The sequence below is a fragment of the Molossus molossus genome, unplaced genomic scaffold, assembly GCF_014108415.1.
Source record: "Molossus molossus isolate mMolMol1 unplaced genomic scaffold, mMolMol1.p scaffold_m16_p_2, whole genome shotgun sequence".
Lineage (NCBI taxonomy): Eukaryota > Metazoa > Chordata > Mammalia > Chiroptera > Molossidae > Molossus > Molossus molossus.
Genome location: NW_023425355.1, coordinates 20236374 through 20256312, shown reverse-complemented (window position 1 = coordinate 20256312; position 19939 = coordinate 20236374). Strand labels below are relative to the sequence as shown.

Here is a 19939-nt window from a genome sequence, read left to right as displayed (position 1 = left end):
AATAGGATGTTTGTGTATATGTATGTATGCATATATTTTTAAAATAAGGAGCCCTGGCCTGTTTGGCTCAGTGGTTGGAATGTCAGCCCGTGGACCAATGAGTCTCGTGTTCAATTCTGGTCAAGGGCATGTACCTCAGTTGCGATTCATCCCTGGTCCTGGTTGAGGTCATGTGGGAAGCAGCCACTCGATGTGTCCCTTTCATGTCTATGTTTCTCTCTCTTTCTTCCTCTCTCTCCCTCCCACTCTATCTGAACAAAAATGGAAAATTGTCCTCAGGAGAGGATAAAAAAATTAAATAAAATAAATACAATAAAATTAGGAATTGGCACACATGGTTATGGATGATATAAAGTTCAATATCTGCAGGGTTGGATGGCAAGCTGGAGACCTAGGAGAGCTGATAGCTGATGTTTCCGTTCAAATCTGAAGGATGTCTGCAGAGAAGACAGGGGGAGAAAATCAAACATAGGCCCATAGGGGCCTTCAAAGGTAAGAGAAATCCTTCGTATCTCAACTTGGGTGTCAAGTACATAGATATTTTTCTTCTTGTTATTGTTCTTTAGTCTGTCCAGCTATAGTCATGTTTTATCATCTTGAGATGGGGGAAACTTTCTTAAACCAGACAATAGATATCAGACTATAAAGGAAAAGCTGAAGTTGCAGATGAAGTCCCAAGGGAGTCTGTTGGAGAATTGTCTCTTGCTCGAGGTAGGCTGGCTGTAAAGTTCTGTTGAGGGCTTAAATGGGTTGGAAGAGGCCTATTCACACTGTAGAGGAAAATCTGCTTTACTGAAAGTCCACCATTTTAAATGTTAATCTTGTCTGGCTCGTGTGGCTCAGTGGTTGAGCATAGACCCACGCACCAAGAGGTCGCCAGTTCGATTCCTGTGTGGCCTAATCGATGTTCTCTCTCATCGATGTTTTTATCTCTCTCTCCCTCTAACTTCTGCTCTCTCTGAAATCAATAAAGGCAAAACAATTTTTTTAAATAAAAAATAAATGTTAGTCTCATCCAAAAACACCCTCACAGCAACACCTGAATAATATTTGACAAAATATCTGGCACCCTGTGGCAGAGCCAAGTTGACACATAAAATTAACTGTCATACCTATATATTCCAACGTGGCTTGCTCTTTTTGGTCCAATACTATCTATTTGCATCACATCCATATTAATACATGTAATTTATGTTCACTATTGTTTTCAGTTTTTGAATATACCACAAGTTACATATTTCACTGTTACTGGATATTAAGTTTGTCTCATGTATTTTTTTGTCCCAGGTCAGAAAAATTTAATGCACACATTTCAAAAGTCAATGGCAAGAACAAAATGAATAAAATAAAAACGGGTTCAGGGGAAGACAACCATTGGCACACACAGGGAGGGGCCGTGAGTGGGCTAGTTTGCTGGAGCAGGAGGATGCCCACCCTTGGGCATCACATCTCATCCAGCCCATCTCATCCAAACCGTAGTGGTCCTCAGGGAAATCCCCACTGTCCAACTGATAGATTGAGGAAGGCAGGACATTGGATGTAGCATTTCTCATTCACAGTGCCATCGTTTTTCCCTAGTGGTCCCTCACAGCAGATGCCAGTGCAGTAGCCAGACTTGAAATCTCTGAGTCCTACATACATGACGAAGCCCCAGTGAGGGGGCTGCCCAGATGACTGCATGTCACAATGGCTGCCCGTAGGTATGGCACTGGCCTGGGCCTTCTCCTCCTTGAGGCACTGGGTGGTCTCACCCTCTGGCCGTACCCACTCCTTTCCATTGCATCGGCCTAGCTTGCTGCGCTTCAGGAAGGAGCAGAGTGAATCTGGCCTCTGGTCACAAGCTTTTTGTAAGACCCTGTATTTCTCCATCTTGGATGCGTCCTCATACTCTCCAAGGCGGCCACCGCTGTGATCAATGACATAGATGTGGCAGCCGTCATCTGCAGGGTACAAGCCCAGGCGTGCATCCTCCTGATCCAGCTTGCTGGACAAATGCTCGTCAGCTGCATACAGCACCGGTTGCATGCACGACACAGGGCTGCCCAGGACTAGCCCTAGTTTACACGTGAATTCAGCTGTTGCAAGCCTCCACGGCTTCTCCAACGGAAAGCTGTTGAGAAAGCTGGTGATGTAAACGGTCACTGTGGGAGTGGATAACCTGCCACCTCCATCTCTCTGAGCCCTGCCTGCTGGCCTGTCTCATGTATTTATTATGTGAGTAAAGCTGTATACATTTTTCTAAATGTCTCTTGATGTACATATATCAGAGATTTTAAGGTTTACCTCAAAGAGGAAATGCTGACTTGTAAGGTATGCATATATTCAACTTACTAGGTGACACCAAAATGTACTCTTAAAAAGAAGTGTTTGATATCTGGTAGGGTACATTCTCTAAGTTATTCTTCTATACTGCCTTGACTCTTCTTGGTCCTTTGTTGTTGTTTTTTGTTTATTTTTAAAATTTTTTATTGATTTTTAGAGAGAGAGGAAGGGAGAGGGAGAGAAAGATAGAACCCTCAATGAGAGAGAACATTGATTGGCTGCCTCCTGCATGCCCTCTACTGGGGATCGGGCCCACAACCTGGGCATGTGTCCTGACCAGGAATTGAACTGAAGACCTCTTGGTTCAGGGGTCAATGCTCAACCTCTGAGCCACACTGGCCAGGCTCTTCTTGGTCCTTTGTGCTTCCACTTGTTTTTGGACTCAACATGTCAAGTGCACAGAATCTTCTTTCCAGCCTCTGATGAGTTCAGTGTATTGCATAAGAAGTCCTTTCCTAAGTCAAGATTATAAACAAGTCTGCATTTTTGTCAAATACTGTTTGCTTTTTACATTTAAGCCTTTAACCTCATCAGGAAATTATTTTTGTGTTGTTTTAAGTTTGGGATTGATTTTTTTTTTAATGGAGATTTAATATGAGCAATCGTGGGAAAGCAAGTTTAAAGACAAACAAGGCACAGATGGAGTATGAACCAAGGAAAACAGATATTGGGTCCATTTTACAGATTTGAAAACTGAGTCTGAAAGAGAACCTAAGTAATTTCTCCAAGATTGCTCAACTGAAGCGCCAGAATTAAAGTAGGACAGTTGGCCTGGCCAGTATGGCTCAGTGGATTGAGAGTCATCCCATGCACCAAGAGGTTTGATTTCCAGTCTGGGCACATGCAGGGGTTGTGGGCTGGATCCCCAGCAGGGGGCATACACGGGCACATGATCAATTTTCTTTCTCTCTCTAAAAACAGTCAGTAAAAACATATTTAAAAAATAAAAATAAAAAATAAAAGTAGGATAGTCTAACTCTAAAATACATATTCATTTTAAATTTTTTTCCTTGTGCTCCATCTGGAATTTATTTTTTAAAAACAGTTGTCCTGTTGCCCAAAATACAGTTCATTGAATATACCATAATTTTCCTACTTACATACCCACTATATGGGAGAGCATAATTGCCAACAATACATCAGATAAGGGGCTAATTTCCAAAATATATAGAGTACTCATGCAACTCAACAAAAGGAAGACAAAGAACCCGATTAAAAAATGGGCAGAAGAGCTAAAGAGACACCTCTCCAAAGAGGAGATACAAATGGCTAAGAGACATGAAGAAATGCACAACAGCACTAATCATCAGAGAGATGCAAATTAAAACAACAATGAAGTATCACCTCACACCTGTCAGAATGGCCGCCATCAACAAATCATCAAACAAGTGCTGGCGAGGGTGTGGAGAAAAGGGGACTCTAGTATATAAACAATCTCTTTTATTACATATTAAATTCCTATATAAAAAGATATGTTTTCTATTAATCAATTTCTCTATTTTGTGCAGGTAGCATACAATTTTAATTATTAATATCTTTATTGTATATGTTGGTATTTAGAAGAGTTTATTAGTTTTCTGTGGCTTCTGTAACGTATGACTGCAATACTGAGTGGTTTGTGTGTTTCACAGTTCTGTAGTTCAGAAGTTCAACATCTAGGTGTTCACTGAGCCACACTTTTGCCAGAGGCCCTAGGGGGAGTTCCTTGAATCTTTCAGCTTCTGGTGTCCTCAGGGTTTCTTTGGTTTATGGCTATATCCCTCCAATCCCTGTTTCCATCGTCACATGGACTTCTCTTCTGTCTCTCTAATTTCCTGCCTCACTCTTCTTAAGGGCACCCATCTGACACCATATATAGTTATTAAAATATTATTGACTATATTCCCCATGCTGCACAAATTGGTAGCTACAAAGTGTCCATTTTAATATTTCTAAAAGGGAATACATCTTTTCAGTGATTAAAGAATGTGTTCTGAATCTCAGGAAAGTTGAACTTAACTCAAATACGCTTCCCATCAATGGAGTTCAAAGGTAACTTGCTATCTGAAAGATCAAATAGATTTCAGTTTCCTTAAATTCATAGCACATATACAGATTAATCTAATCTTCAATAACATGTGCAAATTATACAAAAGATAATTTTCTTTGACTATCATCACTATAATTCATTTAACACATTTATGGTGTTTGTCACAGAGAAAGGTCCTCTTATTTTGACCCTAGATTTTGGAGTTCATACTATTTTGTGTGGTCCAAATTATCCTATTCAGCTACATCAATGACACTAAGCTGCTAATATTGATATCCTAGTTCAAAATTTGAGTTTATGATCTTTGAATTTAGTATCAGCTACTCTGTAGAAGTTACGAGTACAGAGGAAAAAATTGAATATGCTATTCCCATGATTCAAGTCATCCAAAATGTGTGAACTGTTTTGTATCTATCAAGTACTGAGGAAAATTCATAAGACATGATTTCTGCCTTTGAAAGAAGGGTGCCTATTAGAGGACAGAGGCATTCCATGAAGAGGCATCTAAGAAAAAGTTCCTGTTTTTTAGATACCAAAGTCTCCCATTTTTTAATTATAAACATTCATATATTTTTTTTCTTTCAAATCTTTATTGTTGGATGTTAAATGTATTACAGATGTTCCACATTTTTCCCCCATTTACCCCCTCCTCCCCACTCCTGCCCCCCTCTTACCTTTTCCCACAGTATTGTCTGTGTCCATTGGTTATTCATATAAGTTCTTTGGTTTATTTCTTCCCACTCCCCAACCCCTTTCCCTTTGAGGTTTGTCAGTCTAGCAATGAATTTGTGCTTCTTAATCCCTTCACCTTTTTCACCCATTCCCTCAGCCCCCCTCCCAACTGGCAATCAACAAAATGTTCTCTGTATCTATGAGAATGTTTCTGTTCTACCTGTTCATTTTGTTTGTAGATTCCATTGTTGATAGATATGTATTCATTGCCATTTTGTTTGTTCCTACATTTTATCTTTTTCTTCAAAAAGACCCTTCATCATTTCATATAATAACGGTTTGGTGGTGATGAACTCCTCTAACTTTTTCTTGTCTGGGAAAGTTTTTATATGTCCATCGATTTTAAATGACAGCTTTGCAGGATAGAGTAATCTTGGTTGTAGGTTCTTGCTTTTCATCACTTTGAATATTTCTTGTCACTCCCTTCTGGCCTGCAAAGTTTCTTTTGAGAAATCAGCTGACAACCTTATGGGAACTCCCTTGTAGGTAACTAGCTGCCTTTCTCTTGCTGCTTTTAAGATTCTCTCTTTTTCTTGAACCTTTTGCAATTTGATGATGATGTGTCTTGGTGTGGGTCTGTTGGGGTTCATCTTGTTTGGGACTCTCTGTGCTTCCTGGACTTGTATGTCTGTTTCCTTCACAAAGTTAGGAAAGTTTTCTGGCATTATTGTTTCAAACAGGTTTTCGATTTCTTGTTCTCTCTCGTCTCCTTCTGGCACCCCCAAGATGCGAATGTTGGCACGCTTGAAGTTGTCCCAGAGGCTCCTTACACTATCCTCATTTGTTTGGATTCTTTTTTCTTTTTGCTGTTCTGATTGGGCATTTTTTGCTTCTTTATATTCCAAATCAATGGTTTGCTCCTTGGATTTACGTACTCTATTATTGAAGCTGTGTAAATTATTCTTTATTTCAGTTAATGCCTCCTTCAATTCTAACTGTGTATCCATGATTTCTAACTGGTCCTTTTTTATGCTCTTGAGGCCCTCCCTAAGTTCACTGAGGTTCTCACTAAGTTCATTGAGCATCCTTATAAGCAGTATTTTGAACTCAGCATCTATTAGGTTGCTTATCTCCATTTCGCTTAGTTCTTTTATTGGGGTTTTGTTCTGTTCTTTCATTTGGGACCTGTTTCTTTGTATCCTCATTTTGTCTGCCTCCCTGTGTTTGTTTCAGTGTATTACTTACTGAGAGGTATGGGGCTAGCTGAGACCAGATGCTGCTCGTTTGAAAGAATTTAGGAAAAACCTGAAGCAGGATCCAAGACAGCCCAATCCTATGGTTAAGCAAGTGGCAACAGCTTGGGTGGGCTTGAAAGTTGGGTGGGGCGGGGCGGGGCCCCAGGGAGTCAGCAGGGCGGGGCTACCAGGTTGCTGGAGTCCCAGATATGGGGACTGTCTGCCGCCCCAGGGAAGGGCTCACCAAAGGAACAAAGGCCTCTGACAGCACGTTTGTCCCCGAGAAAGCCCCCGCTCCAGCCCTCGCTCCAGTGCCAAACAGCGCAGTTCTTCCCTGTAAGTCTCTGGTGCCCCTCGAGCTGCCTCCCCTCCAAGGTAAGAGGGAGTGAATCCAAGTAAGTCCGTGCGTGGGCCCTTTAGGGAGCTGCCTGGGGCTCCAGCTGCCTCAGCCTCCCTGAGCCTCAGTTCCCGCTGGTTTTTCCAGCCAGAAGTTATGGGGACTTCTCTTTCTGGCACTGGAACCCTGAGCGGGGCACCTGTTGTGGGACGGGGACCCCTCAGTCCTCAGGAAGGATCTTCCCAGCTGGGGAGCCTCCTGATTTTTATCCGCCACACGTGGGTGTGGGACCAGCCCATTGTGGCGCTGCCGCTGCCCCTCGCCCCTCCGCCCCTCCTACCAGTCTGGATGTGGCTGCTGCTTTAATTCTGTAGTTGTAGGACTTCCATTCAGCTTGATTTCAGGCGGTTTTGAATGATGATTGTTCTGTAGTTTAGTTGTAACTTTGATGTGGTTGTGGGAGGACGCGATACCGTGTTTACCTACCCGCCATCTTGACCGGAAGTCCAACATTCACATTTGTTTGGTAACTCTAAAAAAGTGTTTTCAAACCTTTTTGGACTAAAAAACCATTGTAGCCACCTTCCTCTTCCTCCCTCCGTCCCCCTTCCCTTCTCCCTTCCTTCCTTCCTTCCTTCCTTCCTTCCTTCCTTCCTTCCTTCCTTCCTTCCTTCCTTCCTTCCTTCCTTCCTTCCTTCCATCCTTCTCTTTCTTATCAGCAGCCCACAACCCAGGCATGTGCCCTGACTCAGAATAAAACCAGCAACCTCTTCATGCAGGGAACAATGCCCATCCATCTGAGCCATACCAGCCAGGACTGCCTTTCTGTTTCTTGAATAGATGAACAGTGCTTCCACCTTTGAGCCTCTGTGCTGATCATTCTCTCTGCCTGGAACATTAAATTCCCAGGTAGCCCCATTTAGATCTCTGCTCAAATGCCACTTCAACAAGGACCAGTTCCCTGACCATCCTGTATGTTATTCTCTGGTTTATCCCCTTAGCCTGACTTGTTTTTCATCTTCAGACTTATGATGTATTCCTCATCCTCACTTGAATATAAGCTCCATAAAAAGGGACTTTCTATTTTTATCTCCAGCACCTAGAATGGTGCCTGACGTACTAGGTACCAAATATTTGCTAAATGATAAATTATTAATATATAATATCTTGGAGCTGCCTAGGAATGAAAAAATAAATGTTCAATATTTGCATGGTATATGATAAAACAGTGATTTACATTAAAATGTTTTATTTTAGATCAGTCTATTGTTAAATATTTATTATATAAAATATTTTAGAAAAAATTTAATAGTATTAAATATAAAGAGACACATTTCTATTTGTTTCCATTTTTTAAGCCATGTACTTTCCCTAATTTATTTTAAATTAATTATGTAAGAAGCAGCATGATATGCAAACTAATTTTTTAAATGATGTAAGGAATTTTTATATACTATTCTTACAGATTCAACTGATTTATTTATTTATTTTTTAATTTTCCTTTCACATATCAGAATAAAGAGAAAAAAACAGTAATAGTCGTAACACTAGTATATAACTTATTCCCAGGCAATGTTACAAGCACTTTGCATGTAATAGCTCACTTAATCCTCATAACAAACCCATCAAGTAGATATTATTTTTATCCCCATACAAAATGAGGAAGCTAAAGCACAAATATATTAAGTGTGCCTAACTTTCTACAAGTTCAAACTGAGAATTCAGGCTGTTATTTTTTTGCAAGATATTCATTACAGATAATAAATTGCAGGTGTGAATTGTTATTGCCAATAAATAAAAAGCAAAATAGGGTTCAGTCACTACTACATTTTCTCTATTAACACTAGTTTTTTGGTTTGTTTTTGCTAATCCTCACCAGGCTATTTTTTCCATTGATTTTTAGAGAGAGTGGAAGGGAGGAAAGGGGGGGGTGGAGAAACTTCAATGTGAGAGAGACATATCAACTGGTTGCCTCCCCACACACACCCCAATGGGGCTGGGGAATGAATCTGAAACTCAGTTACATGCCCTTGACTGGAATTGAACCCAAGACCCTTCGGTGCATGGGCCGATGCTCTAATCACTGAGCCACACTGGCCAGGGCTAACACTAATTTTTTAAATAGAGGTAACTTGATGTGCTGAATGAGAATTTTCATTGGATTATTGCAATGCATGGGTCTATTATAGGTAATCTCAAAGCAAATTTGCATACATATTATTGGTATTATGCTCATTATTTCCTTTATCTTTCAACATCACTGATTCTTATCCTTCATATATTTAACTAATGATCCACTGTGGGTACAAATTTTAAAAAATAATATGAGTAAGGATGAAAATTGTTTAGAAGAAGAATATTCAAAACCACTACCAAAGTAAGCTTTGTTAAACTGTTTGATAAATCAGTTGAGAATCTGAGTCATGAGCATCGTGAACATGCTTACCTGATCTCCAGTAATTGCCACGTATGCTCACACCACATTGATTTAGAGTCTTCAACTGTTCCAATTTTAAGGAAAATGTTTTAATAATATTTTATTTTTTAAATTAATAATAATTAAAACCAACCTCCTGGAATACTACTGGTTATGAAACACTGCTCTTGCCTATTATATACATTATATATATGGAACTGCTGGGTTGATTGGTATGCAAATGTTCAACTTTCAAGGCAGAGCTGGTCTTTTTCACATGTACAATAGATCCTCAAATAATGTCATTTCATTCAACGTCATTTCTTTATAACAGTAATGAGGAAAAAATATTCATTCCAAGCCAGGGCCACTGTAAGGAGTTTGCATATTCTCCCCATGGCAGTGTGGGTTTTCTGGAGGTATAGCAGCTTCCTCCCACATCTCAAATATGTGCACATTCGCTTGATTGACATGTCAAATTGTCACAGTCTGAGTGAGCATGGGTAGATGTGTGAGTGCACCCTGCAATAGAAGGACATCCTGTCCAGGGTTGGTTCCCACCTTGTGCCTCTAGCTGCCAGGATAGACTCTGGCCACCCACAATCCAGAACTGGATAAGGTTGGAAAAGGATGTTCTTACTTGTTTTTAAGATTTGTTTAATGTATATATACCTCACATTTATTTCAGTGTTTAATATTAGAAATGTCGCGCTGGTGTGGCTCAGTGGATGAGCATCCACCCATGCACCAAGAGGTCGCCAGTTCGATTCCCAGTCAGAGCACATGCCCAGGTTGTGGGCCCGATCCCCAGTGGGGGGTGTGCAGGAGGCGGCCAGTCGATGTTCTCTTGCATCGATGTTTCTCGCTCTCTCTCTCTCTCTCCCTTCCTCTCTCTCTAAAATCAGTAAAGGAAAAAAAAAATTTAAAAATTAGAAATAGGCTCCGTAGCTCAGGGGTTAGAGCACTGGTCTCATAAAAATTAGAAATATTTGGGATCTTTATTTAGATACTGGGTGACATTTTTGTAAGCAGAAATATGCCCTAAGAACTTGATTCTTCTTTATATCAGTTAGACTATGGTAAAATTGGTTTCATTACTTCTTATTTTGTTTAAAGTCACAGTTCCCAAGAACCTATGAATAATGTTAAGTGAGGACTTACTATATAGTAGTTTATACTCTCACCAGCAATGTATAAGAGAATGTACATCTTAACAATATTAAGTGTTCCAATCCATGAACACATTATATCTTTATTTTAGGTCTATTTTATTTCTCATTAGTATTTTACAGTTTTCTGCATACAGTGCTGCATATATTTTGTTAGGATTATACCTAAGTATTTATTGCTTTTTTGGTGCTATTTTAAGGCATGCTGAGGCCAATGTGAATCAAAAGGAAAGGAGAAAAGAAATTAAAGAAATAAAGTTTTGCAGTAACCAGTTTGGCTCAGCGGTTGGAGCATCAACCTTCGGACCAGAGAGTCCCGGGTTTGGTTCCCGCTAAGGGCATGTACCAAAAAAAAAGAAAGAAAGTTTCAGCGTGGTTACACAATTGCATGTGTGAATAGAGGAAGTTTTATTTCTTCCTCTCTGGTCTGTATGCATTTTCTTTTTATTTCTTTTCTGTTACACTGGATAGTACCTTTGTTATAATACTAAAGAGGCATGTGGGGAGAAGATATCATTTTTTTTATTCCTGAACTGAAGGAGAAATAATTCAGTCTTTTACTATTAAGTGTAACATTAGTTCTAGGATTTTTGTAGCTTCCCTTTATTGGTTTGTGAGAATTCCCTTGTGATCCAGTTTGCAGTTTTTTAAAATATTATTTTAATTTTTATTGTGAATGGGCACAGAATTTGGACAAATGCTTTTTCTATACATATTCATTTATAAGATCATATGATTTTCTTCCTTAGCCTGTTCATTTTTTTAATGTAAAACTAGCCATCAATTCAATGGAAACCTCATACTATTTTCTATAGTGGCTGCACCAGTCTGCATTCCCACCAGCAGTGTACTAGAGTTCCATTTTCTCCACACCCTGGCCAGCACTTGTTGTTTGATGATTTGTTGATGACAGCCATTCTGACAGGTGTAAGGTGATACCTCATAGTTGTTTTAATTTGCATCTCTCTGATGATTAGTGATGTTGAGCATTTCTTCATATGTCTTTTAGCCATTTATATGTCCTGTTTGAAGTGGTGTCTAATTCCTCTGCCCATTTTGTAATTGGGTTCTTTGTCTTCCATTTGTTGAGTTGTATGAGCACTCTACATATTTTGGAAATTAACCCTTTGTCTGATGCATCATTGATGATTATGGTCTCCCATATAGTGGGATCCCTTTCCATTTTGATGTTTGTTTCTTTTGCTGTGCAGAAGCTTTTGAGTTTAATGTGGTCCCATGTGTTCATTTTCTCCTTTGTTTCTGTTGCCTTAGGTGATGTATCAGTGAAAATTCTGATGCGTATGATGTCTGAAATTTTGTTGCCTACAGTTTCTTCTAGGGTTTTTATGGATCCATGAGTCACATTTAAGACATTCTTAATAAATTTAAGGAAGTTCTCTTCTTATTTCTAGTCTATTAACAGTTCTTTCTCTTGTTTTCCAATCATGAATGGGTGTTTATTTCTACCAAGTGCTTTTCCTGCACTGAATGATCATACCACTTTATCCTTCAAAGTGCTAAATTACATCTACATATTTTTCTAATACAAACCATCCTCAAATTTCTGAGATAAACCTAGTCTAATTCTGGTGTATTTTCTTTTTATACTAAGTAGTATTTAATTAACTTTTTGTTTAGGATTACAACATCTATAGTCACATATGAAATCACCCAAATTACCCTTTCTCTTACCATCCTTTTTTAGATTTGGTATGGCTACTAAATTGTGTAATATTTCATCTTGTTCCATTATATATAAGAGTTCACATAATACTGGAAAGACTGTTCCTTGGAAGTTTGGTAGATTATGCTTGGAAAACTGTAGGTCTAGTGTTTCTTTTGTGAAAAGTTTTTAAACCTCTTTAATTTCTATTATAGTAAAATAATGGAATCTTTACACTTTTTATTTCTTCTTGAATCAGTTTAGTAATTTATATATTTCCAGAAAATTATCCATTTCACGTAACTTTTCAAGTTTACTGGTGGAAGATTTTTGACATATCTAATAGCTTTCTAATATCTTTTTTTACAGATAAATGTATACATTTAAAGAAAAGGGAAAAATAATTTATATCAAGCTATTTAAAGATAAGAACTATCAACATCTTGGTTATTTACCTTTCAAATATTTTGGATATATTTACATGTAAGAATACTTTTACATATATTTTAAAAGAATTAGATTATTCTATAAAAATGTATATTTTAACTCTTCAAATTAACAAGACTTTGGATATCTTTTCATGACAATGTACATAGAAATACATTATTATTTTGGTCCTTTACTTAAAAAGGTATCTTATTTTCAGGACTATTATTTCTAAATATTCGCCTCTAAACTATTTTTAAAACTCTGATCATGTTTTATTTTTAATTTATAATATTTTATACTTTCTATCTTTTTGACAGTATATCTTTCTAGATTTTTCATTAGTGTTTTTAACTGAATCTTGTTCATAGATCTCAGTGACATGCTGCATTGGACATTTGCTAAAGTCTAGTAATAGCTAGGAGACCTTCAGAATTCATCCAGAAAAAAAAATAGATATGTTATACTGGGGTTAAAAGATTGAATGTAAGTATTACAACTCATGATTTTTTGTAATTTTCTTAAAATCTTATAAAAATTATTTCTTCCCGTTTCCCCATACCTCAGCTATCATGTATGAGGATCAATAGGGCATTTAACTTCAGCTACAGTGAAATAAGGAGAAATATTTATAAAATTGAAGGTGGATGATTAATAATATATGTATACTGTAAGTTTAGGGGACAAATATATCGATTGCAATTGAATTTCAATGCACAGTGTATATATGATCCTTTTCACTTATAATATTATTACCACAAAATACATAAGCCCATCTTCTTTCTATTTCTTCAGCTTGCTATGTGCCAAGCAAGATACTTAAGATATACCACTTTGATAATTCAGGAAATTCACAATTATTAGTAGTTTTTGAAAAACAAACAGACCAAAGAAATTGTGACTTTGAAAACTGACACTTGAGCAAAAACTGCATTATTGTGGGGGCAAACAAGGAATGAGATAGGTATTGTTTGTTCTTCAGATCAATGAAATCTATTACATTGTTATATTATTCTTTCTTACACATTATATAGGCTTCCTGGAAATGCTGTTGTAGTGGACTTCACAGTATCACTTACTGTCTTATAATGCAAGTCATATAATAACAATAATTTGCATAATGTCATGCTGTATGTCTTGCATTAAGTAGAGTAGTTATACATGTGGGCTCCCAATTCAAACTATCTTGGCTTGAATCCTGACTCCACCTCTTCTTAGCCATCTGGTTGTTGGCAAGCTATGTAAACTCTGATTCATCTGTTAACTGGAGATAGTATTTACCTTATATAATTATTGTAAGAATTAAATGAATTCATCAATTTGGTTTACTGATTTTATTGTTTCTTAAATACAGAGTTCATTACAGAAGTATATTTTACTAGAGAATTAGCATATAAGTGTAATGAAAACATCTAGCATAGAAGATGTTACATAACTTATTTTCACATATAAGCCCCTCTACTGTAACAAACACGGTGCAATTTTATAAACCAGATTGCCACACCTTTGAATCATTTTCATTTTATTTATTTATTTATCCTCACCTGAGGAGATTTTTCCATTTTTTGTTCAGATAGAGTAGGAGGGAGAGAAAGATAGAAACACTCACGTGAAAGGAACATATCGAGTGGTTGCCACCCGCACGACCCAACTAGGGCCAGGGACAAACTGCAACTGAGGTACGTGCCCTTAGCAGGAACCAAACCCGGGTCTCTCCAGACCATAGGCCAATGCTCTAACCGCTGAGCCAAACCGGCCAGGGCCAGATTGGCACACCTTTGAAATGGTCAAATTTTAGGAAACACTTTATGTTTGAAAAAAGCCACTGACCTTGTGACGCTTAAAAATTATCGAACCAAAGAGTTCTTAAGACAGTCGTACCTAAAGTAGAGTGTTTATTGTAGAGGTGAAAAATAGATTTAATTCAGAAAGAGGAAGTATCATCCAGCCGGTGTGGCTCAGTGGTTGAGCATCAACCCATGTACCAAGAGGTTGCCATTTTGATTCCTGGTCAGGGCACATGCCCAGGTTGTGGGCTCGATCCCCAGTGTGGGGCATGCAGGAGGCAGCCAATTGATGTTCTGTCTCATTGATGTTTCTATCTCTCTCTCCCTCTCACTTCCTCTCTCTCTAAAATCAATAAAGGGGAAAAAAAAGAAAGAGGAAGGACCAAATACAATATTCTGCTTCAAAGTACTGTTTCTTAAATCCAAACCTATACTACCAGCTACTGCTTTTGGAACACCCATCCTAAGTGCCAGACAGTGTGCTAAAAAGCTATACATATATGTTCTGTTTTATAATAACTGAAAAGCAAGAAACATTATTACCGTTAGCATGTTAAAGATGAGGAAATTGAGGCACAGACATGCTCAGAGTTAAAATATTACTAAGGGTTTCAAAGGAAGCTTGTTTGACTCTAGAACATCAATACATTACACTACTAAAGAAGATTGTTATTTTTCTGGCTTGCCAACCCAAGTTTATGTCTTGTTCACATTGCATATCTAGCACAGGTCAGAATAACTTAATACTTTGAAAACAGTGCATGTAGCTAAAGAGGTAGAGAAGTTCAGTGACCTAAGGATAAAGCATGCTTAATTGACTGGAATATTTACACTTAGAACTGTGCAGCATTCCTTGATGATGGCTTGTACCTAATGTAAACATGGGGATGTTAAATCATTTCAAAGAGAAACTGCAGCTTAAGAATTTATGCAAGTCAACAGCTGTGACCTCAGTCAAGCAGGCAGTGGAGTTTTCATTCAGCAAGCTGTGCCTCATGCTTCTCTGGCTAGAGCTATGTATATTTAATCAGTATCCTTTCACCTTCACAGCACATATTTTTCCACTTGACAGTTTCTGGCACCAAAAGAATGTCCTTGAGAAAAAAGTCAGGCCTATTGACTACTAAGCATATTATTTGACTTGGTGTTCAAGCATTCTGAAGAAAGAATTGGGAATAATGAAAGACAGTGGGGCATAGAGCCACTTTAACTGACAGTGTCAGGTCGGTCGAAGCTATTGAACAGTTCCTATTAAATTAGCTTAGCTTCATTTGGGCTAGTTAAAGCTGGCATGCTGACAAATTAGTTTCTATCTGTGTAGAAAAAGAGTAAGGAAGAGCAGATTTACATTTGGGGGCTTTTGACAGTCACATCACAAGGTCAATAAGAACATGTCCATCACAGAACTGTGTCTGTCCCATGTCAATACATTGAATGTTAAGCTTCAAAATATTTAGCCCTTCACGAGGTGAGCACATTCTTATGAAAATGATTTCATTATTTCCTTGAAGGAATTTTAATAGAGATAATTTTACAGTTTTTATTGCTTGCTGGAAATCCAAATGTAAATTTTATTTGGTATTTTCACTCATAGATATGTGGCACAAATCGTGTCCCTTCTTGACAAAAACAGACAGATATTCATTTTCTTACCAAAATGTTTTATTCTATAGCTTTAAAAAGTTGTACATATATTTTGAAGTGGTGTCAAGAATAATTTTGGATATATGATTTTTAAAAGAGGCAAAATTGACCCCATCTGATTTTTTTTTTTCATCCCAGAGGTCAGAATGTAGGTCCTGAAATGTTTAGAGTTTCCACCAACACCAGGGAAAATGACCAATGGAAGACACCCTATCCACTTCTAGGAATGCTTTTGGATATGGAACAAGAGCTCTTAACTTTCTTTTCACAATTTTTATTCCTTTTCATTGAATTTATTGGGATGACACTGTTCAACAAAATTATACAGGTTTCAGGTGCACAATTCCACAACACACCATCTGTACGCTGTACTGTGTGTTCACCACCCCAAGCCAAGTCTCTTTCCGTCACCGTTATGATTTTTCTCATATGTGAAATCTAATGAACAAAGTAAACTAACAAGTAAAATAGAGACAAACTCATAGATAGAGAGCAGGTAGACAGCTGTCGGGGTAGGTGGAGGGATTGAGCAAAAAAGAAAAAAAAAAAACTCATGGGTACAGACAGCAACGTGGTGATTGCCAGGGGGAGGGTTGGGGGAGTAGGTAGAGGAGGGTATGAAGGGATAAAAGAGCCCTTATTTTTCATGTAACTAATTTATAAAACTGTCTCTTACAGAAACCAGTGGCATACATGCATAAAACAGCTATCTTCCTATGTTGCTCATGATCCATGGGGAAATTATTCTGGAGAAATCAGAAAATGACATATGTCAAAACAACTTTCTGTGGTACATGAGTATAGTAACAAGACAGTTTTCCCCATTGCTTAGTACTATTCTCTCCCTTTATTCCCCATTTACTTGCTTTCCCTTTTGTTTTTCAGTGCTTCGAAATTCTCTCTTTCCTCTCCATTCCTGCTCATTGCCTCGCCACAGTTTGCAACCGATTTCAGTTTTTAATCTGATTGCTCTGTGCAAGAGATTAAGTGGCTGATAGCTCTCCTAGAGAAACTTCCTATGTTAAAAGAGAGGAAGCGAATGAATCTCCAATGGCTAGAATTTAGGAACTGTCACAATATAAATCATTCTTCAAGAAGAATTTTAAGGCAAAAGGCTTACCTGTCACTTCTAAATTACCTACTGGCCTGCATGTCTACTCCCCTCCATTTCTTCTCTATTTTGAACCCTCCCTATAGATTGTGAAAGTTTTTGGGGGGCCTCATACCTGTTGTATCAATGATACCATTAAATAACAAATTATCCCAAAATTTAGGCTTAAAACATCAGTAAACATTTTATTTAATAGCTTTTGTAGTTTGAGAATTTGGGTGTAGATTAGCTAAGTGGTTCTGGCACAGAGTTTCACACAAGGCTGCAGTCAAGGCGTTGGCTGAGGCTGCAATTAACTCAGGTTTCACTGGGAAATTACCTACTTCTAGGCTTACTCATGTGGTTGTTGGCATGCTTCAGGACCTCACTAGCTGTTGGCTGCATATATCAGTTGCATAAGACAGCTCAAACATAGATCCTTGATTCTCATTCATTCTCTCTCTCTTTCTCTCGCACATCTGAGGTAACATCAGATCACTTCTGTTCTTTAGAAGCAAGTCACTAGGCCTAGACCACACTCAAGGAGGAGACGATGACATAAGGGCTAGAATACCAGGAGGCACCTCCATCATAGCAGATCTTGCCACATTTACACAGGTATAGGAAGGGTAAAAACACTTTGTTAGAAAGTTTATGTTTAAAGTGGTATAGATTTTACACTTGCCTATAGCTGTAGATGTCCATGTGATCTGTATCAGTTACTGTTAACAGTATTTTTTTTGTTTGTTTGTACATGCCCCTAGCGGGAACCAAACCCAGGACTCTCTGGTCCACGGGCCAATGCTCCAACCACTGAGCCAAACCAGCCAGGGCAACAGTGTATTTTTTGAGAGCACCAATTTTATGAAGTAATAACAACATTACCTATTTTAAGGAATTAGTAGGATGGGACTATATTTAAGACAGAGAGAAGTGAAAATAGAAGTAATTTAGTATGCCTGCACACACACAAAAGTTAATTTCTAATTGAACACTCATGTTTTAGCTCTTGCTATATGTCAGACATCATACAATATACCGCAGATACAAATGTGAATAGAACAGTCTCTTCCCTCTAGGCCTCATAGTCTGGTGGAGGTCAGTAATGATTAAACAAAACTGAGTGCAGTAAAGTACATGTGAGACTAGGGGTTTGACTAAAATATTATGAATAATGGAGTGTATACCTTTGTCTGTAAAACTAGGAAGTGAATTGAATCTTGACCTGAGTCTTCAAGTAAGAGTGTTTCAGGTAGGCAGAGTAATGGAGTGAGTTACAAGCCACAGTAAGAACAACATGAGCATAGGTGTAGGTCAAGGAGATATAGGCACATTCAAGGATCCCAAGGTGCTCTGCAAGAGGAGCCCTGAATGTGTGAAATGAGGAAAGACACTCCAGGAGGCTTGAAATGTAGACAGGTACCAGGTTATATTAGGCGTTGTGTGCTATGTAAAGACTTTGGATTTTATCCTGAGGTTAATGTTGTACTACTGGAAGGATTTAGGTAAAGGTATAAGAAAGGTCAGATTTGTGGTTTAGAAACATCACTTCAGAGTTTTGCATATGGTTCCCCCACCATTAGATCACATGTCCATAATTGCAGTTCTTTGCTGTTCCCAAATAAACCACTTTTCTGAAGAATTATCTACCTGTCAGTTTGTTTAAGATCAACATTAATTGGTTGCCCTATATGGAGATCCAGAGAAGAACCTAGACAACTTTGAGGTTGCTGAGCAAACAGGTGCAATACACAAGGAACCTACTGAATTCACTGATTCTTCCTCAATCCTGGAGTTCAAGATCACTCTTCTAAGAGAGATAAATGGAACTAGGAAGACTTCCTGGAAAGACTAAAGCATGTTTCCTGGCACCTCAACTCATATATAACACCTTGTACAACAGCTCACATGACATGTTAGGGATTGAGTCTCACAGTCAGCCAGCCTGCGTAGAAATCCCATTAACAAATTAGACCAAATAACACACAGAAAGGATATTCATAGAGCACCCAGCACAGGAGATCAAGTAGATTGCATCCCTGGGTCCCATGGGACACTTACTACAAAAGGCTACTGAACAAAGACTGGGAGTTATAGCAGTTCAATCTCATACATAGAAACAAACACAAAGAGACTTCTAAAGTAGGGGGATAAAGAAACAACCCTCAAATAAAAGAAAAGGAGAAATCTCCAGAAAAAGAGCTAAATGAAATGGAAGCTAGCAATTTATCAGACACAGAATTCAAAGTAATTATTATAAGGATGCTTAAGAATTTAGTGAGAACTATAAGGAATTTAGTGGGAACTACACCAGTGTGAACAGGGACATAGAAAACATGAATAAGAACCAGTCAAGCCCGGACGGTGTGGCTCAGTGGATTGAGCATCATTCCATGGACTGATAGGTCCCAGTTCGATTCCCAGTAAGGGCACATGCCCAGGTTGCAAGCTTAATTCCCAGTAGGAAGCATGCAGGAGGCAGCTGATTGATGTTTCACATCGATGTTTCTATGTCTCTCTCCCTTCCTTTCTCAAAAATCAGTTTAAAAAACATTTAAAAAAAGTCAGAAATGAAGAATACCATATCTGACATCAAGAATACACTGAAAGTTATTAAAAGTAGTCTGGATAAAGCAGGGAATTGAATCAGTAATTTAGAAGACAAGATAGAAAAAACACCAAATCCCAGCAAAAAAGAAAAATACATTTTAAAAACAAGGATATTTGGAAGATGGCGGCGGGCAGGACCAGAGTAAGGGTGAGTGTGAGAGAGAGTGAGCTAGTGTTTGAGAGAGTGTGAGTGGATGTGAAGGTGGACAACCGAACTCAGTGTAGAGACGAGAAGCAGAAGGTTCCTGTCCTGTGGATGGGAGCAGCTGGCTACCTCGGTAAGCAGCTCTTCAGGAAATTTCTCCCTGAACCACGGAGGTGGGGGGAGGGGGTCCCACCATTTTGGAAGATCCCAGATCTTTCCTGGGAGGAGGCAGTGGGAGCAACTAGGGCCCAGCAACCTGAGCCCAGCAGTGCACCTGGCACCATCGGACCAGTGGACAGTCTGTGTCAACACAAACCAGTGCACAGTAGTGGAGCTCCCAAGGTGCCAGTCACAGAAGCTGTGGACAGCTGGGAACCCAGCACCATTCCCCACA

At 38.6% G+C, this 19939-nt stretch overlaps 1 protein-coding gene across 1 annotated transcript; it reads right to left on the bottom strand.

Moving 5' to 3' along the window:
* Positions 1-1485: 1485 nt before the first annotated feature.
* On the bottom strand, positions 1486-2025 carry LOC118636616 (tubulin-folding cofactor B-like). The gene has a single exon (XM_036271744.1). The coding sequence runs from the start codon at positions 2023-2025 to the stop codon at positions 1486-1488; it is 540 nt and encodes a 179-aa protein (XP_036127637.1).
* Positions 2026-19939: the final 17914 nt, after the last annotated feature.

Bases quoted from the DNA above. Each gene is read 5' to 3' on its own strand.
- LOC118636616 (XM_036271744.1), bottom strand. From the start codon at position 2,025: ATGCAACCGGTGCTGTATGCAGCTGACGAGCATTTGTCCAGCAAGCTG.